At 36.1% G+C, this 22,435-nt stretch overlaps 1 protein-coding gene across 21 annotated transcripts in view; it reads right to left on the bottom strand.

Annotated features, from left to right (window-relative positions):
- Positions 1 to 22,435, bottom strand: part of QKI (QKI, KH domain containing RNA binding) — a 165,804-nt gene that overhangs the window by 43,260 nt on the left and 100,109 nt on the right. For 12 of the 21 annotated variants that reach the window (XM_075146295.1, XM_075146308.1, XM_075146300.1 and 9 more), the window contains one exon: positions 11,100 to 11,243. In XM_075146295.1, coding sequence (XP_075002396.1) covers positions 11,100 to 11,243 — 144 coding nt within the window. The remainder of the gene's footprint in view (positions 1 to 11,099; positions 11,244 to 22,435) is intronic. The other 9 variants (XM_075146305.1, XM_075146294.1, XM_075146301.1 and 6 more) reach the window with 1 other exon arrangement.

Raw genomic sequence — 22,435 nt, 5'->3', positions numbered from 1 at the left:
CCAACTCCAAATGGTGGATTTTGGGGTTTGATTTTTTTAGTCTCATGAAAAAGGATTTGCAATGTACAATTTTGGAGACAGTAGAAAACTGTCTATCAAAGGCTGGCTTTATTTATTTATAAACAAAGCAACTGAAGTTCTTAGTGTCTACAGCTGTGTAAGAAAACGTCACATCTTCCAATCCATTTATAAGAGGCTGCAATGTCAAAGGACTGGGTATAGTATTAGAGACCCCTGACTTTTTCCTAAGATTTGCTGGTGTTCAGGTTTCCTTCCATCCAATAATTCCAAGTGATTTGGAATTTAAAACACACTTCACTTTCCAACACAAGCTGAATTTGATGAACATAACTTACTATGTGCACAGATGATGTGGAAATATTAAAAATTAGCTAATAATGGTAATACTGAAGACGTAGAAGGCAGTTCTGCTTTCATTAAGTTATTCCTATTAATAAAGTATGTTTGAAAATAAGGCAGAGCTTTTAAAATACTTATTAAAATATATAAGATATAAGAAAAAAATACAAAAAAACCCATTTCCAACAACACACACACACACACAAAAATGTACTACTTGATGGAGTCTTCAATGCTTCTCATTAATAACATGTTCTAAGCAATGCAACTTTCCAGCAACATCTCATCTAATCTTTCACTTTCCAGGACAGTTTACCAGTCTCCAGTTTAATTTAAAGTACAAACGGCCCAGTCCAAAATTATGTAAGCTATTTAAAACTCCAATCGCTTATATCATGCTCACCTATGTTTCTCCTGATAACAGAAAATTCTCATTTTAAAGCTTTAGCCTATAAACAACTTATGAAAGAAAGAGAAATCTTATTAGCCCTCCACTGGAAGATCAAGCAGTTCTGTACTGTTTTAAAAAAGAAACATTTAAGTTTTCTATTGAATAGTAGGTGAAAAACCCTGGGCACTTTTCCAAAGGTTAGAATTTTCTGTGTTCTTACATCAAAATAGCATAATGTAGAGCAACTTGATGACTATAAATCATCAGTCAGCATTAAAGCACAGATGTTTGTATGACAAGCTTTATTTTTGTATAATTAGAAATGTAGATTTCGAAACTAACACTGGCAATAAAGAATGCTTTAAATAGCTGGAAAAGGGAAATGTTTACTGGTTACTTTACTATTACTTCACACAAAAATCTTTGCAATTGTTAACATCCCTCCAGAAACCACTGCCAAGACGACTTGTACATAAAGTGATCTGACCTCCTTAACATATTCTGGTTAATATTTAGTATAAAAATGTGTTAAAAGTGCAGGACAACAAATTTCTACTCTTTATACTAAGTTTCCCAGGAACCACAATTCTACAATCAGCATTTCTGCCACTTAGGTATAAGGCTGTGATTTCAAAAAAGAAAACCAACCAACCAAAAAACAACTTGTGGTACCCAAGGTCAATAAAATTCAACTACCGTTAAGACATGTATATACAAATTTAAAAATCAAATTTTCACAGAAAATTCACTGACCAGCACAGTTATTTTGAGGTCAAAAATATGAAGTAAAATGAGAATCTAAAATACCAACTGTAACTAGAAATGGAGAGTAAGGAAAATAATGCATGAGTAATTTGTTGCAGTCGTCTTGTCATTTTTATCAAGATGGACAGACAAGGAAAATCATAGCTTCATCATCAACTTCTTGCATAAGAGGAGAAATACTTTAACAAGATTTATATAAAGATCCCAGCTTACATGTTGTGCTCCATGGACATCAATAGAAAAAGAACAAAGATATGGAAGGAAAAAAAAAAAAAGACTACAGGAAGCACGGGAAAAATAGCCAAGAATAGAGGAAGCAATTTTAAAAAATGGGATGAAGAATGAAAAAATAAGTTACAGATACCACAGAATGAATTACCAGAAAAGGTCAATGTCATTTTTTCTTCCACAACTATGTCTACTCAAATAGATTAAGACATTTCTGAAAGACAGACAAAACCCATGTAGAACCTAATTATAGCTCCAAATCAATGCATAATCCTGCTTTGGAAGGGCATGTGCCTACTGAGTTTCAGGCAACAGAGCTTCATTGTTTCTCTTTGAGAAGAGACTATTTTGTAAGTTTCCCAAGGTCCTTTTCAGAAATTACCATCTACCATTTCTCAAGTGTCCTGGTTTTGGCTGGGATGGAGTTGATTTTCTTCCTATTAACTGGTATAGTGCTGTGTTTTGGATGTAGTGTGAGAATAATGTTGATGACACGCTGATGTTTTGGTTGTTGCTAGGTATTGTTTACGCTAGTCAAGGACTTTTCATCTTCCCATGCCCTGCCAGATGTGCAGGGGGCTGGGAGGGAGTGTGGCCAGGGCGGCTGGCCCAGCTGGCCAATGGGCTATTCCATACCATATGACGTCATGCTCAGCATATAAGACTGGGTGAAGAAGAAGGAGGGGGGGCGTTCGGAGTGATGGCGTTTGTCTTCCCAAGTAACCGTTACACGTGATGGAGCCCTGCTTTCCTGGCGATGGCTGAACACCTGCCTGCCGATGGGAAGTGGTGAATGAATTCCTTGTTTTGCTTTGCTTGCGTGCACGGCTTTTGCTTTCCCTATTAAACTGTCTTTATCTCAACCCACGAGTTTTTCTCCTCTTACCCTTCCGATTCTCTCCCCGTCCCGCTGGGGGTGGGGGGAGTGAGTGAGCGGCTGCGTGGTATTTGGCTGCTGCCAGGTTAAACCACGGCACTCAAGTTATACATTTGTAACACCTTAAATAAATGAATACAGAGGAGGGTGACAGAGAATCATAGAATAGTTTGGGTTGGAAGGGACCTTTAGAGGTCATCTAGTCCAACCCCCCTGCTGTAGGCAGGGATATCTTCAACTAGATCAGGTTGCTCAGAGCAAATATAAATATACATCTCCAACAAATATTTTGGAGAAGAAGGAAAAAGGGAAAGAGATAGGGTATTCAACAGTAACTGTAGGTAGGCACAAGGCACTGATTTCCCTAGGTTCTAGAAGCCATCAAAGATGTCCAGAAGAAGATTCAGAGTAACAGCTGGATTAAGGTGCTTAGAAATAACTGTTGGAGGAGCTTCTTTCTCCCATTAGCATAAGGAAAGCCTAGGGAGAACAAGAATCAGTATGAACTGCTACCCAAGTTCTAAGCCAATAAAACTAGACATATTTACATAAGTGTATCTGATTATGACTACAAGTCCAAATTTGTAAAACAAATTTATATTTACCTTTTCATTATTTGCCAACTTTTTAAAAACGGAAAGGTGAAAACAAATTTATAATCATAATATAAAGAGCAGATTTTATATTCCCTTTCAAAATTATTCTCATGAACAACATTCTGATGTATTATTCTGATGAATAATATCAGTTTTCTCCTCAGTACTATGAAGATCATTTCAGGAGAGTTGAGGAATTTAACAGAGTTTAAACAAGGTTTAATTCAATTAAGTTACAAATCACTTAGATATCTTGTAGCAAATATGGTCTCAAAAATAATTTCCATCAACAGCCTTTATTTTGGTGGTAATGAATGACTGGTCTACAGAGTTTTCACCACAGTACACAATGATGGAGAGAGCTGCTTCACACTTGCAGCTGTTAATAGTCAATACTAGCGCAAGCTAAAAAATTTAACACTGAAGTAACATATCAAGTACAATATGTAAACACTTCCTATGTGAACTGGTTTAAGAGATTCTTGTCCGCATTTTTAAAACTCAGACTTGCATTACAGTAAAAACTTTCAGTGGAGTAAGATCGTTAAAATGCATACCAGAATTTACTTAAGGACTGCTCAACATAACTAATTCTTTATTCAACTTGTGAATAAGCTACTGAAATTACTAGTACTACACATCCTGGAGAGTGGAAAACAGAAGAGGAAAACCTGCATACTAGTAGGCTTTCCTCTTTTGTTTCCCACTGTTATATTCTTCTACACTGAGTTTCTGATTATTTTGTTCTCATCCTATCTGCAGGTGAACATACTCACTTGCAGTTCTACAGAAGTTTAAGTTTATTTAAGGGTGGTCTGCTGCAATCCCATTTTTCTCTGGCTGCATGTTCTCATTCCGTCACTTCTGTCAGTGCTAAAACAAAACTGACTCCGTAGCAAGTCAGCTAATCCAAGGTTAAGCTCTCTACCAAAGGGACTCGCTACACGGTCAGATGAAGGCCAGTACTTTCTGATGCAAAACAGGAAGCAGGAACAGCAAATCGTGAAGGAATGACAGGACTGCAGCCGCCCTTGGTTCATACTGTCACAGAAACATTAGGTCTGCTTCACACTACTAAAAATAATACACTATCACCTCTCCTCCACATCAAAGTCTACCACGTGTTATCTAGCAGTCACTTCCAAGAAGTTTGGCTGCTTCATTACCCTACCTACAGAGCTTCCCCTTTGATCACTTATATGACGTGCACTGTGAGACTTAAATCTGACAAAACAGATGTAATGCAGGAATTTCCTAAAAAGCTCTTAAGGACAGCAGTGTCCTTTTTCTGCTACTGTATTGCTTATTCATTTCATAACTTTAATTGAACAAGCAGCAAACAATGGATTGCACAACATGACCAACGTTTCAACAGGGAGACTATAGATATACTCTCACTTATGAAAGCAAAAATATAAAACCAGCATACCATGGAGGAATGAGTTAGAAAGAGCTATTCAGAGAAGTCAAACTCGCATGCAGAATTTATTGTGGCTTTTTAGATGGCTAAAACAAATGAAATCTCCCAATATCTTTCAAATGTCAAGCTTTTGCTAGTCTTAGGTACAGGGCAACAAATTATGTACAGCATTACTACAATGTCCACTTTTTTTTTTTTACTAAAGCTAAAGCACAATTAAAAATTCTTAAATTAAAGTTCTTACTACTGTATCAGGTTTTTGCTATGGAATTCACACCACACAAAGTTCTCAGAGTAAAAATGAAGACATCCTTCAGTTTATTGTAAGAAGTTGAAAATAAACCAAAATGGAAATTTACAACTACATTTTTAAGGAAGGTATTAGAAATTTACTTTGATTAATAAAGATGACCCACCTCAACATACTTGCTGAAGGAAGTCTTTGGGAAAGAAATGCTTTTAACTTATCCGACTGAAAAATAAAACATTCTGCCAATACTATTGCCCCTTCATTATATTCTCTCCTGTTATGTAAAGAAAATGTGTTTTACATAGGAGTGACTAAAAATAGAAATACCATCAAAATAGCATCTCTAGTAACAGGGCGTAAACAGAAGGGAGGACAGTTAGTGAGTACTTACATATCAAGCATCACTATAAAGAACATTTCAATTTGTAAAAATCATGCAGTATACCGCAACGGGATGAAACACTAGAATGTCATTTTCTGCTGCTGTTTCGATAAGGAGTACAGCAAGCGTTTGGAAGAAGAAAGTCTGTGCGCAAAATCCTTGAAGTTAGCTGGACTGCCATGGAAAAGACTCACTTCTTTAGCAAAGCAAGCCATTCAGTGTAACCACAAAATGCTTGTACTGTGTTTTTCTAACATCTCTTCACAATTTAAAGCAACAGATACCCAAGAAAAGACTGTATTCCATTTAACACAGATTTTTTTTTTAACCATTGGGTCACATACATTTGTTGTAGCTGTTTGCATTACATCTTCATACAAAGTTTTGCTGATATTTTTGTTGGCATACTATGTTTCAAGACACTGAATATAAAGAAGAGTATCATGTTCCATGATGCTTACAGTGAATAGTTTTTTATTTGATTCTTTTATTCAATGATTTTTTTCTTCAGAGCAAAAAGATGGCTAACATCTTCAAAGTGAAAATCAAATCCTACTTCCCCAGATTTCCTTCCACTATTTACTTTATTCTTAATTCCTCTGCCTTATACTATACAGAATATAATAAACCTTTGTTTTATAAACAGTGTATGTTATCTGTTTTAATCTTTTGACATAAAAAAATAATTATTAAGGTTTTTCCCAGTCCCATCCTTTGTCACAACTGATACTGAAGGCAGCCATCATCAGCACAGTTTTCCGCACAGTTTTCCCCATTTTCTCCATGATTTAGAATTCAGTTGCAACTTGGTGAGGCTGTTTTTATTGCACTAGACATAAAGCAAAATACAAGATCTTACAGTGTTAAGTTGCTTATGTTCCTCTGAAAACAGCCCAGTATTTCTTATTGTACTGCCCTGGTTAACACATCTTCCAAGCACTCTGTTCGCTGCTCCTACTTTTACTTTTCTAGTAGTGCCTTGCACTTAACCTTACCAGCCTCCCAGGCCAAAGTAAATTCATCCAATAGTAAAACCTTAACTCAAGAAGATTCAATCAATCACTTTCAGCAACTGCTTCAGCCTCTTGGGCAATTTTCAGGTATTTACACAGTTGTTCTCATTCTGATTTTTACTACTCTATTATTTGTTAAGCATAGCTATTTTCTCTCTGTTGCTTATGAAAATGTTTAGAGGTGAGAGCGTATGCTTTACTTCCTTTATTTCACAGTTTCACTAATTCAGACTTATTCAGCCTTCCGAACAGCTTGCTGGAAACAGACTACAGTCGTAGCAGCAACTATGATATGGTTAAAGGACAGTAACATCAGTTAATCCAGCACTCTTCAGGCCAGTTTGGTATTTCTGCTTTAACATTTGAGGCCTTGTAGCTCTGCAAAGTTGGTTTTGTTTTGGTTTGTGGGGTTTTTTTGGTTGGTTGGTTGGTTTTTTTAATTTGACCTGAAGACTGGCAAAATTAATTTCCAACTTCAGCTCCTCCATATAGCAAGAATTATCCAAACTTTCCTCTATTACTAAATGGCTTATTAGGTTTTGGTAATTTGGACTCTCTAGGAATTTATGTTATAGATCATCTTGGTGTGGAAACTGTGTTCTAGTAACATCTTTATTTTGTATCCTTTCCTTACTCTATTTTTAAATTCCTCAACTACAACACTGAAACATCTATTACTAAACGGGATGAAATGCTTGGGAATGCTATCGAAGACTGATGGTAATTGTGGTCCAATGCATAAAGCTGCTACAAAATACACAAAAATGACCATTATAAAATTGGTTGGTTGTTGACTCCCATCCACTTTAAGTCATAATTAATGTTTTTCCGTATTAAGGAATAATTATCTTATCTCTTATATAGCATGGTTTTATTTGTGTTTGAATTACCTTTAAAAACATCATTGCCATTGACATTCATCTACTCTAAGGATTTTGACATTATGAAATCAATAGTGCTATCCTATTTATTTTAATTAAGCTCAATGATTTTTTTGTTTAAATAATGATACTTTCCCCCATATCATACAGCTAAAGATATTCAAGACTGAAAAGTCTAAAATCACTATTAGAGGCAAGAACCAAATGTACTAACAAAATTAAACAATCTTCTACTGAAACATTATTTCCTACCCATCACAATCTTAAAATTCCATTATCGTAGCGTCAAATGATATACACAGTTTGACAGGGAGCATCACTGACTAACACTATGTTGCAGTTGTCTTCAGACAAGATGGAGGCAGCAACCAAGTAAAACTACAGCTGCCCCGACGCAGAAAGAGCAATACAAGCAATTTGAAAAACACTGATTCCAGACCAAATTAGAATAGTTAAGTGGAAGCCAGAAATATGATCTTTTCCTCAGAAAGGAAAAATGTGGAGTCAAAGGAAAAACGTGTAAAAAGTATTTGCCTGAAATTTGAATTCTGTTGTATATGCCCAATCCTATATAAAGACAGTTAGCGTAAAGGTGAATTAGTAATTAAAGAGAGCTGGACATCTGTGTAAAGAAAGGAGTATCTAGAAAACACATTCGGCTAGAAGAGTTTATTCAACACTTCTTAGAACATGTAAAGGCCTTACATATTTCTAGCAGAGGAAATTAGCCCTACTTCAGAGAATGAGCCCAGGACCTCAAAGAACAATTCCAAACCCTCAATGACACTGTAACTCAGTATGCTATACTTAATTATTACGTAGGTCCCCTTACACTGGCTCTGCATTTTTTCTTACATTCAGCAGTGCACAATGCAGAGTATCTTTTGTCTTTCCTTTGCCCATCCTTACTGAACTCTTGTGAATAACAAATAAACTGTCAAAGCTCTCACTATGAACAGAGGAGAGATCAATAACCTGTAGGGTTCACTTTAGAAGGAGGCATAAGGACAGTAGAGCTCAATGTGATCCCAAAAGCCTGAAGATTGCTTTATTCTTCCTGTTTTTCTTTGGAGAAAAACATGAAAGAAGCAGTACCATATGATCTTGCAGGTCCAGATAATGACCAGTATCTCACTGAACTATAGAAAGAGGAGAAGAGTTAGTCCTATAGAACTTGAAGTACAGCCAAAAGAATAAAAAAAAAGTTTCATAACAAAGAAATGTAAATTAAATACAAAATAATGGTAATTAAATAAATAAATAAAAAATGTTTTGGCCTTTCTCCTTAGGGAGAAAAAATGGCTTGTTCAGCCAGTCTGCTTCTAAAGATAAACTGTTTGACTATACCACCATCTTGGTAAAAATCCAAGTGCAAGTGGAAAGGGAAATTAATAATTCACATCCACAAGTTAAAAAAAAAAACAACACTAGTGATCCAGATTCATAAAGATGAGAAGAAACACACTTCACTACTGAAATAGTCTCTGTTCACGGAAGTACCTTCAAATAGAAAGTCTAGTTGTGCACTGCTGCTATAAAATGTAATTATGCTTTTTAGTATCTTGAGCGTATTCCAAGAAATTAGTAACTCATTCCCATCTCTAACACTAGTTTGCTTTTCTGAAATGTATCTCAGAAAACCAAAGCATTGCCATTATATGTCAAGAATGAGACTGAATCTTCTCTCCTACATAATCTCAAATTTTATTCAAGTTGGATGGAGATAAACCAGAAATACATTAATATCTTTTTATCAATTTTAATCCTCTGATATTTATTTGGAAAACAGTAATAGTTGCAGGTGTTCTACCACATGAAAGACAATTTCTAATTTTCCATTCATACATTTTAGAGCATCTTTAGAATCTTCAAACATTCACAATTTCCCCCATTTTATTATAATTAGATAGGATTTCTTTTTTTCCTCATGCTTACCCTGATTATTTAAAAGGTTTATACCTTCCTTCATAGAAGTTTTCAATTCATATCTTTTAAACCTGAAACAGGATTTTTCAACTCTCAAACTGCCTAAAACCGTAATTTGATTAAACAGCCATTTTTTTGTACTAATTGAACCGATGCAATAGGTAGTGCAAAAAACAAGTTCACCTATATACTAATTTATTAGTATGTACTACACATGCCTGTTTCAACAAGGCATAATTTTCAGAAATGAGAGCCAATAGACCTTTAACTCTTGTGCGTGTAATAAGCACTGCCCAACCCTCTTATGCCTACACATAATACATAAAGATGTTAATGAAATGAACTAACAATAGTTAGCCCTGTGTTGTTGTTTTTTTCTAATGGGAAAAAAAATTTCTGTAAGCAGGATTATAGAGCTCCCCCAGCTGATTAAGTTACTAAATGAGGCAGAATATTTTCACGAGAAAGAGCGGGCTGACACTACCACAGTGAAAAAACTACTAATGTATTCTTTTTTTTTTGAAGCTCAAAACACACCCATACACCAGCTCCAGAAACCAAGCATAACACAAACATATACAGAATATATATGTTAGTACTTCAGACATATTGGGGGTTTGTGACCTATGAGGTCATCTGGAACACGACCCTTCAGTCACATTATTCAGCGATAAGATGGAGGTAGAAGAATCAACAGACATTTGACAAAATTAATTCTGTATCACACGGAAGTTTGAGTTGTGTGTTTTTTAAACTATTTGCTGCATAGTAGTTAGAGAACGCACATAAGGGTTTCAAGTTTTGCCCATATAAAAGGTCTTTTTCTTATTACCATTTCTAATCCTGACTATAAGCTCAATCCTAATGTGCTCAAGATCTCTTTAGTAAACTAATAAATTCTGAAGATCTGCTTTCTCTAGTTGTCTTCTGCTTTCAGAGATTGACAATGTGCAATGTGAAGAGGTCTAAATTACATTTTTTTCGTACATCCTGCTTAATATTCTACCATATCTTGCTCATTCAAAAATTAAGTCTCTCTCCTGATCTTTGGTAACTTTTAAAAATGTGTTCTGAATAAATTTGCTTATATAGCATGTGTCACCACAAGTTTCCTCACAGCCAGCATCTATTAGCATTCACCAAGCACCCAAAATCACTAGGTTATTTTAATACCACCTACTACTTTCTTTCACAAGATAATCTCAATTTTTTCTTGTAGTATGGAAAATTTTTCCTCTACTGAAAAAGATATAATTTATTTTTATCATTTTATAATGGCACAAAAGTGGTGGTAAAGATCAGCACAAGATGCAAGTTAATGGCATGGGATGCACTGTACAGCCACGCTGAGTCACCTTGCGTTGGGTGAGAATACAGAGCAGATCTAAGAGAAAGGCTCTCACAGGGTAATTCTGGTTCCTGCAAAAGACTTGAAGCCATCTGGTTGGGCAGAAGGCAGTTTATATTATCAGGAAATGAGAAAGACAATCCATTGTCCAGTTTCACCATGTTTATTTTTCCCCAGTATATTGACAGCAAAGTTTTTTGATACTGTGTTCCTGAAGGGTTTTGTTCTTTTTGGAATGTCTTTAATGTGATGATCTAAGAAAACATGCCTTCTTTTCATAATATATCAGAATCATCTCAAAGCAAAACACAAAAACATGTCGTATTTCCCCAGCCTTAAAGTGAAGCATCATTATACTGAAAGAAGGTGAGAAAGCTAGTGTTTTTAACAGTTCAGCATTGTCTTTTACAGGTGGCAAGAATTTCTTGTATCTATATCTAAAACAGGCAAAAAAATTAACATCTCAAAAATATTATTCTGTTCTGAGGAGTAATTTGGTCCGGGATAAGACATTTTAAAGATCACTAGAGTATTACAAAATAATATCTAAACTTCATTTTAGGATGCCGCTCTGCAGGCTTACTCTTACTGCTGCAGTATTAATTCTATTTCAGAACTACCTTCTGGAAATGGAAATTGAAGACTTGCATACAAATACTTACTGCAGGTATCAGTAACTTTTTTACTTCTTCAACAGCCCTCTTCAGTTTTATTTCTGCTCTGTTCTGAGCATCCTCCACAGTGATAAGTACATGTAAATCTTCATTCAGGTGTTCCCAGTTGGGCTTGCCTCGGTTCTGTTCTTCCTAAAAAAAATTAAAACACGGAAGCTATGAAGCATTGTTACAATTACATAAACTGTAGACAAACTCAATTCTGTGAATAGTACAAACTGTATTTTCAGCGAGATGGAAAGACTTCTTCACACTGTGGAGACTGTTTTGGTTTATGTGGTTACTTAAGAGCTTAGGCTTCAAAATGTCTTTTTAGGGATTTTGTTTGTGTTTCGGAACCTCATACTTTTTTTTTTTTTTAAGACTACAATACAAATGTGATTTCCTAGAGTACCCTTCCCAACTGAACAAAGGAACAACAACAAGTACTACAAACACAGTATTGCTTTTGATATTCCTTGGAGCCTTTCAAGGGCTAGACAGATAAAACATACTTGTGGTTAAGCAAACTAATATTTTCACGAAAAGTGAAACAGGCACCATACATAGTAACTCCACCTGAATCACTCCAGAGGACAAAAATTGCTTTTAACTACTCATTAAGAAAAGGTTCAAGAATCAAACATTACAAAAGGAAGAGAAGTTGCAATTTTCAAAGCAGAGCTACACATACTGGATGAAGGGCAGAGAGGAGGAGGTGGCAAGACTTTAATACTCAAGTCACAGAAGAGCATGTAACAAGACGGTCACCACTACACAGGTACTCTGTTATGTCAATAGCATTAATAATGCCAAAGATAAATCTGAATAATGTTTTCAGAAAGGGAGGGCATGCTAAACAAAACATTTTTTTAATGTAAACATTTTTAAACAACAGATATCAATAAATTTAAGTAACACATTCAAGTATCCAATCTTTCAAAAAATAAGATAATGAACACAACACAGAAGAAACTTTCCAACTCCATTTTTATTAAACAGTGAATAAAGCTAGCTGAATTTCCCAGAAGCATAATTTAAATTTGACAATATTTAAAATATAATAAAATGAGTAAAAGAATGGGTGGGGGGGAGAAGGGGAAATCAAAACTTTGGTAAATGAGAAAGGTTTACTATAACTTTTGAATCTAAATAAAGGCCTGCATAAACAAAAGCACTTATTTAAAACTTAAAATCCTGGGCCATAATAAAAGAGCCTCCTATTTATAAGACAAACATTTGTGGCTTACCCACAATTCATATTTAAAGAAAAATTAAGGCAAGCAAAGTTAATTGTAAATGTGTCTTTTCCCCCAAATTTCATTAAATTCTTCCAGGAAATCAGACATGCAGAGGAAATATTTGAAGATTTAATACCAACAAATACTTGCAGTACTTTATATTCATATATACCTGAGGGAGCACTGTCCCTTAGAATGTTCTATCTTTAATTCAGCTGCTTTAAGTCTGAAATGTTTTGTGGAACAGACAAGGATAAAAATGGGGGAAAAAATAGACTCATGAGAGATGTATGGAAAATTTATGTAAAAGAATCAGTACTTTGAAGGAAGCTTCTTTTCACTATTCTTCATGTAACATGCACATACACACTACTCCATACTATCAGCTACCGTGATTTTTTTTTTTCAAATGTTATCTTAGCCAACTTTCTAAACAATGGTGGCTGTGAAAATATCTCTGTGAATTTCAGAAGCTGAAGAAAGACAGAGAGAAAAAGAACCCTCATTTATAAAACAGAACATGACGCAAAGCGCAGCCAAGTTGTAACATGTTCTCTGCTGTAATTTAATCTTTGAAAGAGCTATCTACCACAAGGTATTTGCAGCTTATTTCACTCAATCACGATCAAAATTTCACTATTACTATTTTAACAATTCAATTTATTATTTTTTTTTTTAATCCAAACCAGGAGTGCATTATTTTCTTTTAAGATGGTGACAAGCTATATTAATATGAGGTAGTACAAAGTATTATGTTGCAGGTATGATGAAGGAGAGAAAGTTCCTAAACCAGCAGAGGGCAGAGAAAGGAACATGCCGCTACCTCTTCTTGCACTGACTGGAAGTGAGCTGACACAACGCTGGAATGAGAAAGGTACAGGTTACTAACATGAGATGCATGATAACCTGCACAACTGTAGTACCACAGGAAAAAAAAAAGCAAGAGGGATAAATGACAAGGAAAGGTGTCCCCAAGTAAAACGTCTAAGAGAAGATGTTCCTAAAAGAGAAGGAATGCCTAAATGCAGTTTTAGCTACCATGCCATTAAATGGCACGCTTATACATAGTGTGGGCATAAACATAAAGGGGCCTTACTGTGCTGCATCAGTTTCTTTCATAATGAAAATAATATGCTGCAAAGTCTCAAAAACTTGGAAGATTTGGAGGAGTTAACACCTTTCAGCAACGAAACCCACACATTGTTACAGTGGATGTATGCCTGATTTGTAACTTTCAGAATACAGAAAAATACTTTCTTTATTATGTAAAACAAGGTAGCCTGCCACTCTGTTATTCGGTATTTAAATATTTCAGATTAATGTTATCTCAACTATTGGTGTTGTACTTCAAATTATTCTGTTGCAGTATGAGGATTTTTTTGTTCCATTTTTCTTTTTTTTTGTTTTAAAAACCAACGCTGCACAGAGGACAATAAATAGATGACACTGTAGATTCTTTTTTCCCCACAAAAAGTTATACATCTCCTTATTTACTTTTATGTGGAACATGTTGTGTGTAAGGTCAATAATCACACAAACTATTAAGGTCAGACCTCACAGCACAAACAATCATACAAATACTTATCAGTATGATAAGTGAACTAGTATATGACTAGTTCTATATATGCTCTTCTATAATCATGAAGTATTCTAGTAAATTAATAAAAGTCCTGTTGTTGTGGACAATATTATTTCTTAAGTCAAGTGGTAAAACTGAAAGAAAGCTTAAGAAGAATAGAAGTCACAATACGTTTTGAAAAAAATAATTAGTCAAAAAAAAAAGAGAGAATAGAGTTTGGAATGGGCTTCCAATTTCTTCTGTTCTACTTCAACGGACCAGGGCTTAGAATTCCTCCACTGCTTCCATTCTGTCCCACGAGGTTGCTTTCTTAGTGGGTTAACAGTTTTCCAAGAAATGTCTTTTGGTTTATTGAAAATGCTAGTGGAAAGTTATACCAATCTGTATGTTCAATTATTTATTTGTTTGTTTGTTTTTAGCAAAAGCAGGAAATTCAGATCTACGCTAGGTCATTCATTCAAACGGAAAGTCAGGTGCAAAATGTACGACAGGGCTAGGCTCATAGGAGGAGAGAGAACCTGCAATCTCTTGCAGTTAAAAGCTGCAATTTTTTATGCTACCTCATTCTCCTTTTAAATACTGAAAGAATGGTTTGGGAAAACATATTTCCCCCAAGTAAAATCTTTACTTAAATTAAACTAGTCCTCTGTGAAACGAGTCTTGAAAACAACTTTTCCCAACCCTGTTTTATTATAGAAAAGGCTGAACACGTAAATTGAATATATCTGGAATTCAAGTTGGAAGGTATCTTTCTTAAGACTCATGAAATTTGGTCCAAGATTTTAAGGGCTGGTTAGGGTTTTCTTTTCTTTTGAAATTGTTTGGGGAGAATATGGTGAAAAGATGGGCAGGAGAGAATGACTACAACTTGCCCTGCTGCATAACTTTGTAGAAAGAAACTACAAACTGTGGCTATCTTGAAGTGACTTGCAGCTAAGACAAACCAGATTACTTCAGAGAACCAGAGAATGGCTGAGGTGGGAAGGGACCCTGGACATCAACCAATCCCCCTGCTCAGGGCAGGGTCAACACTCGGGGAAGGGTTGCTGACGGCCAGGTTTTAAATACCTCCAAGGATGGAGACTCCACAACCTCTCTAGGCGACCTGTTCAGCGTTCAATCAGTGTTCAGTCACAATAAAAGAAAGCTTTTTCTTATGTTTAAATGTAATTTCTTTTATTTCAGTGTGCCCATTGCCTCTTGTCTTTCAGTAGCAACTGTTGAGCAATTCAGCCTGATTGCCAGGTCTACCAAAAGAAAAAGCAGCGAGGTGTAACAGAAATTGCCATGAGAGTTATTTTGGGTAAAAAACATTTGTTACCACAACATAGAAGAAAGAAACAGCACCAAGAAAACCAGAAAACCTGAATAAAAGACTCGGGAAAAAGAAATTCAACTGCATATATTCAATATTATATAACATACACAAGAAGTAATTTACAGTATGAATTTTTCCTACAACCCAGAGACTGTTTATGGAAGAATTATACAGGAAAAATGGAGGCAGTGAAGATGCAGAAAACTACGGAGTAAAATGATTTATGCCACAACCTTGGGGAACAACAATATTAGAAAACCTTAATTACAAGCAAACTATCTTGACTGCTAAATTAAAGAACATTAAGAGCAACATAACTGGCAGATGAAATTTCACTGTGCTCCTTGTTTGGCAGAAATTTCAGCATCCTTAAATATAGCCTAATTCTGTAAACAGATTTTGCTTTTATTCCATTGCCTGTGCATATACATTCATTATCCTCAGGATACCTATACACAATAATGGACTTGAAGAAACTGCTCAATATTTATCTTCCTATTAAGGTCAATGGATCAGGTAGTTTAAAAAAAAAATCTTGCTATAACTTCTCGGAATTTAGTTGCACAAAAAATAAAAGAAAAAGTAACATAATTACAGAACATTTTTTGTGGGTTTTTTTTTTTCCTAATTATTTTGTATTTTCTTGGGGAGGGATTTTGGGGGGAGCCAAAAAGCAGGCAGAGGATGCAATCGAGTTGCACCTATACAGCCAAGCTTTAATATTAGAAAAGTCGTTCCATAAGGAGAAATACTGAAGTCCAGCTCCCTGTTGATTTGTGTCCTGTGTTTTCCATACACCTCACCTTACCACAGTAATTCCAAATCGTGGTCTTACACCTCCTGCATCCCAGTCCTTTAAGGCCATTTCTACTTACATCTTCATATCCCATCCCAAATCCTCCTTCTTAATACCTCGACTATTAACTTAACAAGAAAGAGACAGCAGCTTACTAGCTTTCTGTAAGCTACACAAAGCAGATGACTGAAAACTCAGTACATCTCTTCCCTCGACTAGAGGTATTAAGTTAGGCCTCTCCTCTATCTAGCCAGTAATTTTCAAAAAACTTTAAACCCAAAGGAAAGAAGTGCCTGTCAACCTTGACTGAAATTGTTCAAAAGATTCAAACGGTGAAAGGGGAAAATATTTTCAGAAAGAAAGCCATCAGAAAATATTTTATCAAGAACTTTTAAAAAAAATCTCAAACTTTATTTCTCACCACAAAGGCCTAAAGACCTTCACAGTATGGCTGACTGACTAAAAATAAGTTGACGAATTAAAAACCGGTAAAGTAGAATCCAGCCATTTCCAGCTGTCAAAATGCCATTAAAGGAAAATGAAATAAACACTGAAAAGAAATACTTTCCTAGTATCTGTTCATATGCAGGCATGGATATATTAGTTAGACAATAAAGAAAGAATGAATGCAATGTGATAAGAGTGGAAGGAAGTTTTCCACGTGGCATTTTTTTCAGAAAGCTATGGCCCGTAGTGTTAAAATAAGTGCAACTCCCATCCTATGTACTTTTTCCACTCTAACTCATACAATTTCCAGTAATGTTGGCCAGTAGAAAATACAAACACAGCTCAGTACCAACAGCAGGGACCTTTTAAAGAAATAAAGCTCCTGGCTCAAGGAAATGTTGAGAATGCACCTTAGTATCCTCACTCATCTTGAGATGATAGGTGATTAAATTCTGCTTTCACCAACCTATTACAACAAGCTGCTCTCCCTACTGAATAATAAAAAACACAGAAAAGCTAGAGTAAAAGGGAGGAATGTTTTCATACAATGTCAAATTGAACGCTAAAATTAAAAGGCATCAGAACAGCTTTAGTCCTTTAAACTGTAAAAAAGTTAAATTCAAGTACATTCTAAGAACTTTAATTAAAATTATCCTAAGATATAAGAAACAGTATAATCACTCATAGCCACTTCTCACAGTCAAATGGAGGAGGTAAGATGTGGAGAGAAGAAATTCAGCTATTTAGTAAAATTACCACAATATATTTTGTCTAATAAATTGTGCTATAGGTACATTACAATTGACAGTAGTTCTAGGTTAATGTTTCTTTTCCATAATGAAAACATTCACACATATATATCAAAGCTTTAAAAATAATTGGAAAAGCAGTTTAAAAGAAGCTGTGAATTAAAAAAAAAAGGCTAACACGTTGATTTAAAGCAATTTTGAAACAAAATTTAAATTTCACTAAAAAGTGATAAATTAGAAAGGTCATTTTGTAAGCAAATTCTGCTCTAGTTTAAGTATTTTTAAATAAAAGTTGATATGTATTGTAGCCATGCAACAATGTCAGGTCTGAGTTAATGAGTCCGAGAGAAACATTACTCAACCATTCAATACAGATTATACCTTACTTAACAACCTTTTGTGGACACAGTTGAACTGGTAAAACCAAGTCAGAGGAATCTAAGAATGCTCTTTTCCCTAAACTAAGTCATTACTCCTAACCTTTCATGGGCCACAGGAGTTGTCCATCTTGTGTTGTTCAATGTAACTTTTGTTCTCATAACTGTTCTTTCTGCCAACCTGAGCTACAGGATTTTATTTTTAAGTTTTTGGCGTCTCTGCTGCACAGATCGTTGAAAAGAAGCATTTGGAAGACAGAGGATTTCTCTAACATATTGTGCAAGGAATAAACCACTTAGAAGTCTCAGATATACAAATAACTCCACATCAGCTGATACACATTCATGAGTGCTCTAGCCCTAATGAAACAAAAATCACTCGAATCGTCTCTCACTGTTGTCTTATTGTACCCTTTTGTGACAACTTCAACAGGTTCACTCCCCTTACCAGGCAGTCCTTATTCCTCCGCTGGGACTGGCCCCAGCACCACATCAGCCTTCAGAGAGCCAGGCCAGCGTGCTGATGCAGCAAAACCACACCCCTTTCCCCCGCATTTTCTCCTGGACAAGTGGGTTGACTAAGATAAGGGGCTACTGAGTGCCAACACAAGGTCGGTGCTGTAACTGGGAACCCAAGAAGATGAGGGACCATATTTTAACACGTAACTGCCACTTAAAGACTGGCTCACCATGTCTCACGGAACTATCCTAAGTGAAATCTAATTATGCATGGGCCAAGGACAAAACATGCAGTTATGTTTATTATCTGACACGAAGCAACTTGTTCATCTGAGTAAGAACTAAGTATTAAATGCTGGTATGTAGTAACAACTGTAAATACAAACATGGAGTTTTCTCCTTCCATTTTTGCCAGTGAATCTAAGTCTTGACCGGACCAGCTGATGAAAACAAAACCTGAAAAACAACCCACCCACCCCCAACCTGTATTCACATGACATACTCCTGACATGAACATTTCAATAGAAGTTGTTACTTTAGAAGTAGCCTGCAAACAAAGTAAGTGCTTAGGTAAGTAACAAAAATAGAGGTTTTTATCAGATGAAACTCCGAGCCAGCCCTGCAGAAAACCAGTTTAAAATGATGCACTAATTACAGTATCTGTTTGAACAACAGAAGTAATTTCATAACATGAAGCATCGGAACACACTGATTGTCCTAACCCCTGCTGATAAACTGCTTTAATTGTGCAGTTACAGTCAGGCAAATTAACATAGACTTTTGCTCCTACTGAGCTTCTAATGGTAGCAGTTCACAAGGAGAAAGCTGGTGAAAAAATAACGTAACAAAAGAAATGCTGAAGGAGTAGCACCTGGTCAGGGAGAACATTGTAGCTTACTTCACATTTAGGATTTCTGATGGACGTTTTCTCCTATAGAAGCAACAGATCTATTGCTTAAATTAACAATCACAGACTTACTGTTCCAAATGTCAGACAAGTTAGTATTATTTAGAATGTCTTTAATTATCCATTATTATTGTATACTAAACCCCCTTCAAGACAATTCTGGATTAAGAAGTGGGTATCTTCCAGCTGACATTAAATTAACCGGTAGCTGTCAAGCATTGTCAAAGGGCATTACCTAAAAAATCTTCTAAGCACTATTCTGAAAAAATCTGATGGTGTGAAATGAAACCACCTAACGTTTAAATGCACAGAAGAGGACTCTGTTCTCTATCTCAGAGCCTCAACACAGACTTTGTGCTCACGGAACTTCAAATGAAGTGCTGCCCCAAGTCCAGATCCGCCCTGCAGCCAAAATGGTTCCTACATGCACAAAACACCACACTGGATCTTCCTAAAGCTGTGGCTTCACGGCACAACTGAGCTGATCCCACAACCACAGCTGCTGGCAAGAGAGGCGGCCCCGCCACCGCCCCAGCCGGCGCACTCGGGCCCCGCCGTGCCGCGGGGCTAGAGCGGGGCCGCCGGCTGCTCCAGGCCGTGGGGCCAGCAGAAAATCCCCATCGCAAAGGGTAAGTTACTGTGAAACAGGCAACAGACTGCATCTCTCCAGGATTTCCTTCTTGCCTATTTGTCTCAAGTTGTGCCAGTGTGAAAAACAAGGGCAATGATTTGTGGAACAAGCTCCATTGTCGAGTGCTATCAAAACCCAGGAGCCTGTTAAGACTGAGTATTTCACTGTTTGGGGATGCAAGTAAAGAAGTTGTGTATGCATCGGTATCCCCAGGGAATAAATGAGAATTTAGCACGTGAAATGCACAGCATAAACACAATACCTGGATACATTTGTTAGAGATGAATGCAATTGTTAATACTGATACTTAAAATCACCATGAAGTGTCCAACTTGGTTACCTCGTCAGAGGAGTGAGGCTGTTCATTTCTCTGACTTTGGACTAAGGCAAGAGTTTTAACTTTTTAACTTTACCAGCACTCCAAAAGTGGTAAACTTGATAGGGAGGCAGAGTTACACTGATGTCCAAGTATAATTTTATTCCCCTACAGAAAAGGGAATAAGCAGTACAAGGCATTTCACAACACTGATTATTTTCACACGTTGACCACTGTTAATGTAATAATATCTGCAAACAAACATCAAATTCCCTCGAAAGACAATGAAATACCAATAAAATCTGAATGCAAGAGTCTTCTTGACACAGGGTTATCTTCAGACGGCTTGTTGAAAGGAAGTACCTCCATATTCTGAATGTCAAGGTACAGAAGACATTTTTAAATGAAGGCTTAGATCAACAAAAACTAATCTGTGACAGCAGCGGACACATTCTTCAGAGCATTCTCTAATCAGGAAATACAGAGAGTAAGTTTGTTTCAACTCATGACTCAAGTCCATTCATTAGCAGTCACTAATTAACTTGAAAATAACCTGCAACTGTTCTAACATCACTTCTGCATAAACTTATCTGCCTCTAAGTTTATGAGCACTATTAATCAGTATAAAGCTGATTCTAGTATTCAGCTTTAGATGGAGAAAGGCTGACAAAAATAAGTATTCTTTCATCTACCTTAGTATCAAGCAGCACCTACATACCATTTAGGTATACACACAGAAATTAAATTACTCAGTTTACAGAGTCTTAACGTACTTTAGAAGTTTTAGTTTACCGATCATTAACAGGATGTTAAAAAAAAAACCAGAAAATAGATACAGAAGAGACCAATTTTTATGAACTAATTATTCCCCCTCCATGACCTAAAAAGGTATTTCTTAAAGTAGGACCAACATGTCAGTAACATCATATTTTACTATATAATCCTATTAAATTTACTCTTTTAAGTACATAAAGATTCTTCTGTATATCTCAGTTTTTACTTAAGCATACTTATATTATATTTTAATTTACCATGATATTTCTACCCAGGAGGAAGACTAGTACACTAAGGTACTAGCCTTGCTAACACATGCCTCTGTATTCCACGTGGAACTTACCAAGGTGTCTAAAACGCTGCTACAATACATGCTGAAAGGCAAAATAGTCTTAATTAAACTGAAAGTCTGATGCCTGTTTTTCATCTGGGATTCTCAAACTAGAATTCTCAAACTTGAAAGTGTTGACATCCAAAAGGACCTAATCTAATACACTTTCCAAAACTAACTCAAGGCATGACAACTTCAGGAAAGTTGCTTTAAGAAAGAAATTACAACTCCAAGAAAATGCAATGTAACGGTCCAGCAGCTGGTACATTGTCCAGGAAATGACAATGAAGATCCTAGTACCATCTCAGCCAAAAATGCATCAACACCACCACACTGATGTTCCAGGAGTGCCCCAACAGCAGGCCAAAGAAAGGCAGAACAAGGCACTTTCCACTTCACCCTTCAATAAGGCAGATCGCTGCCCAGGAGGGGAGAAAAAAAAAATACGTACAAAGTGCCAGAGGCATCTCTAGCCTAATGATAAAGGACATCACCAGGAGGTGGGTTCCTGTTCTTTTACTTGGGACTGGAGTTGTGAATGATTGCAGTTGTGAAGGATAAAAGTTGTGTTGGGTAAAACGTATAAATAGCACTTTGAGGAGAACCTTTATTTCCAACTTCAAGGCGAGTCCCTTCGTTTTTCCTTTTCCCAATCATACGGAACTTTTACTTTCATCTGTGCAATGAACACAGAAGATGGAAAGCATCATCAGAGCCTGTGGTTTAATGATTTGGGAACTTACGTGAAATATGAGAGCTGTGGTTTCACATTCCTGAATATTTACTCTATTGTTTAAAGAAAAGTGCTACCACTACTCCTCAGCTGTATTTAAGGGGAAAGTGTCCGTTCATTGGTTTCTCAGTCTTCTAGTCTACACAGTATAGTACTTCTGAATATTTCTTTAGAGATTATTTTTAATAGTTCAAAAAAAAACCAACAAAAAGAAAAAAAACAAACAAAAAAACGAACCCCAAAACACTGTTCTTGACTGCAATTTGGACTACCGTTTACAGCATACTGAATTTTGAATAGTGCATTCAATGTAGTATTAGTCACTAGCACTCGTAAAAGTAAAAAACATAAAACAAATTATTTTTTTTTTAATTCAATGGAGAATATGATCAGCTCTTAGGCTGGTAGTATAATTTTACACTTTTTGAAACATTTTCTTTCCTCTTTTGAAGTACTATCATTTAACTTTCATCAACAGTAACTGCCCCAGATAATTGAGGCATCTGTCTTTACTGAATTTCAACCATTTTTATTTCTCTAATCCATGTTTTATTTCCTCTCTGCCTTGCTTAGATTTGATTGCTGCTTTGCATAGCAAACCTGGTCAACGCATGAACACTCCCTTCCTCAATAATTTGAGCTCAGTGTTAAATTGATGGATTTCTCAGTTAAACACCTGTGCTCCGG

Source organism: Calonectris borealis, chromosome 3 (genome assembly GCF_964195595.1).
Source record: "Calonectris borealis chromosome 3, bCalBor7.hap1.2, whole genome shotgun sequence".
Classification (NCBI taxonomy): Eukaryota; Metazoa; Chordata; class Aves; order Procellariiformes; family Procellariidae; genus Calonectris; species Calonectris borealis.
This window is presented reverse-complemented; position numbering and strand designations above follow the sequence as displayed.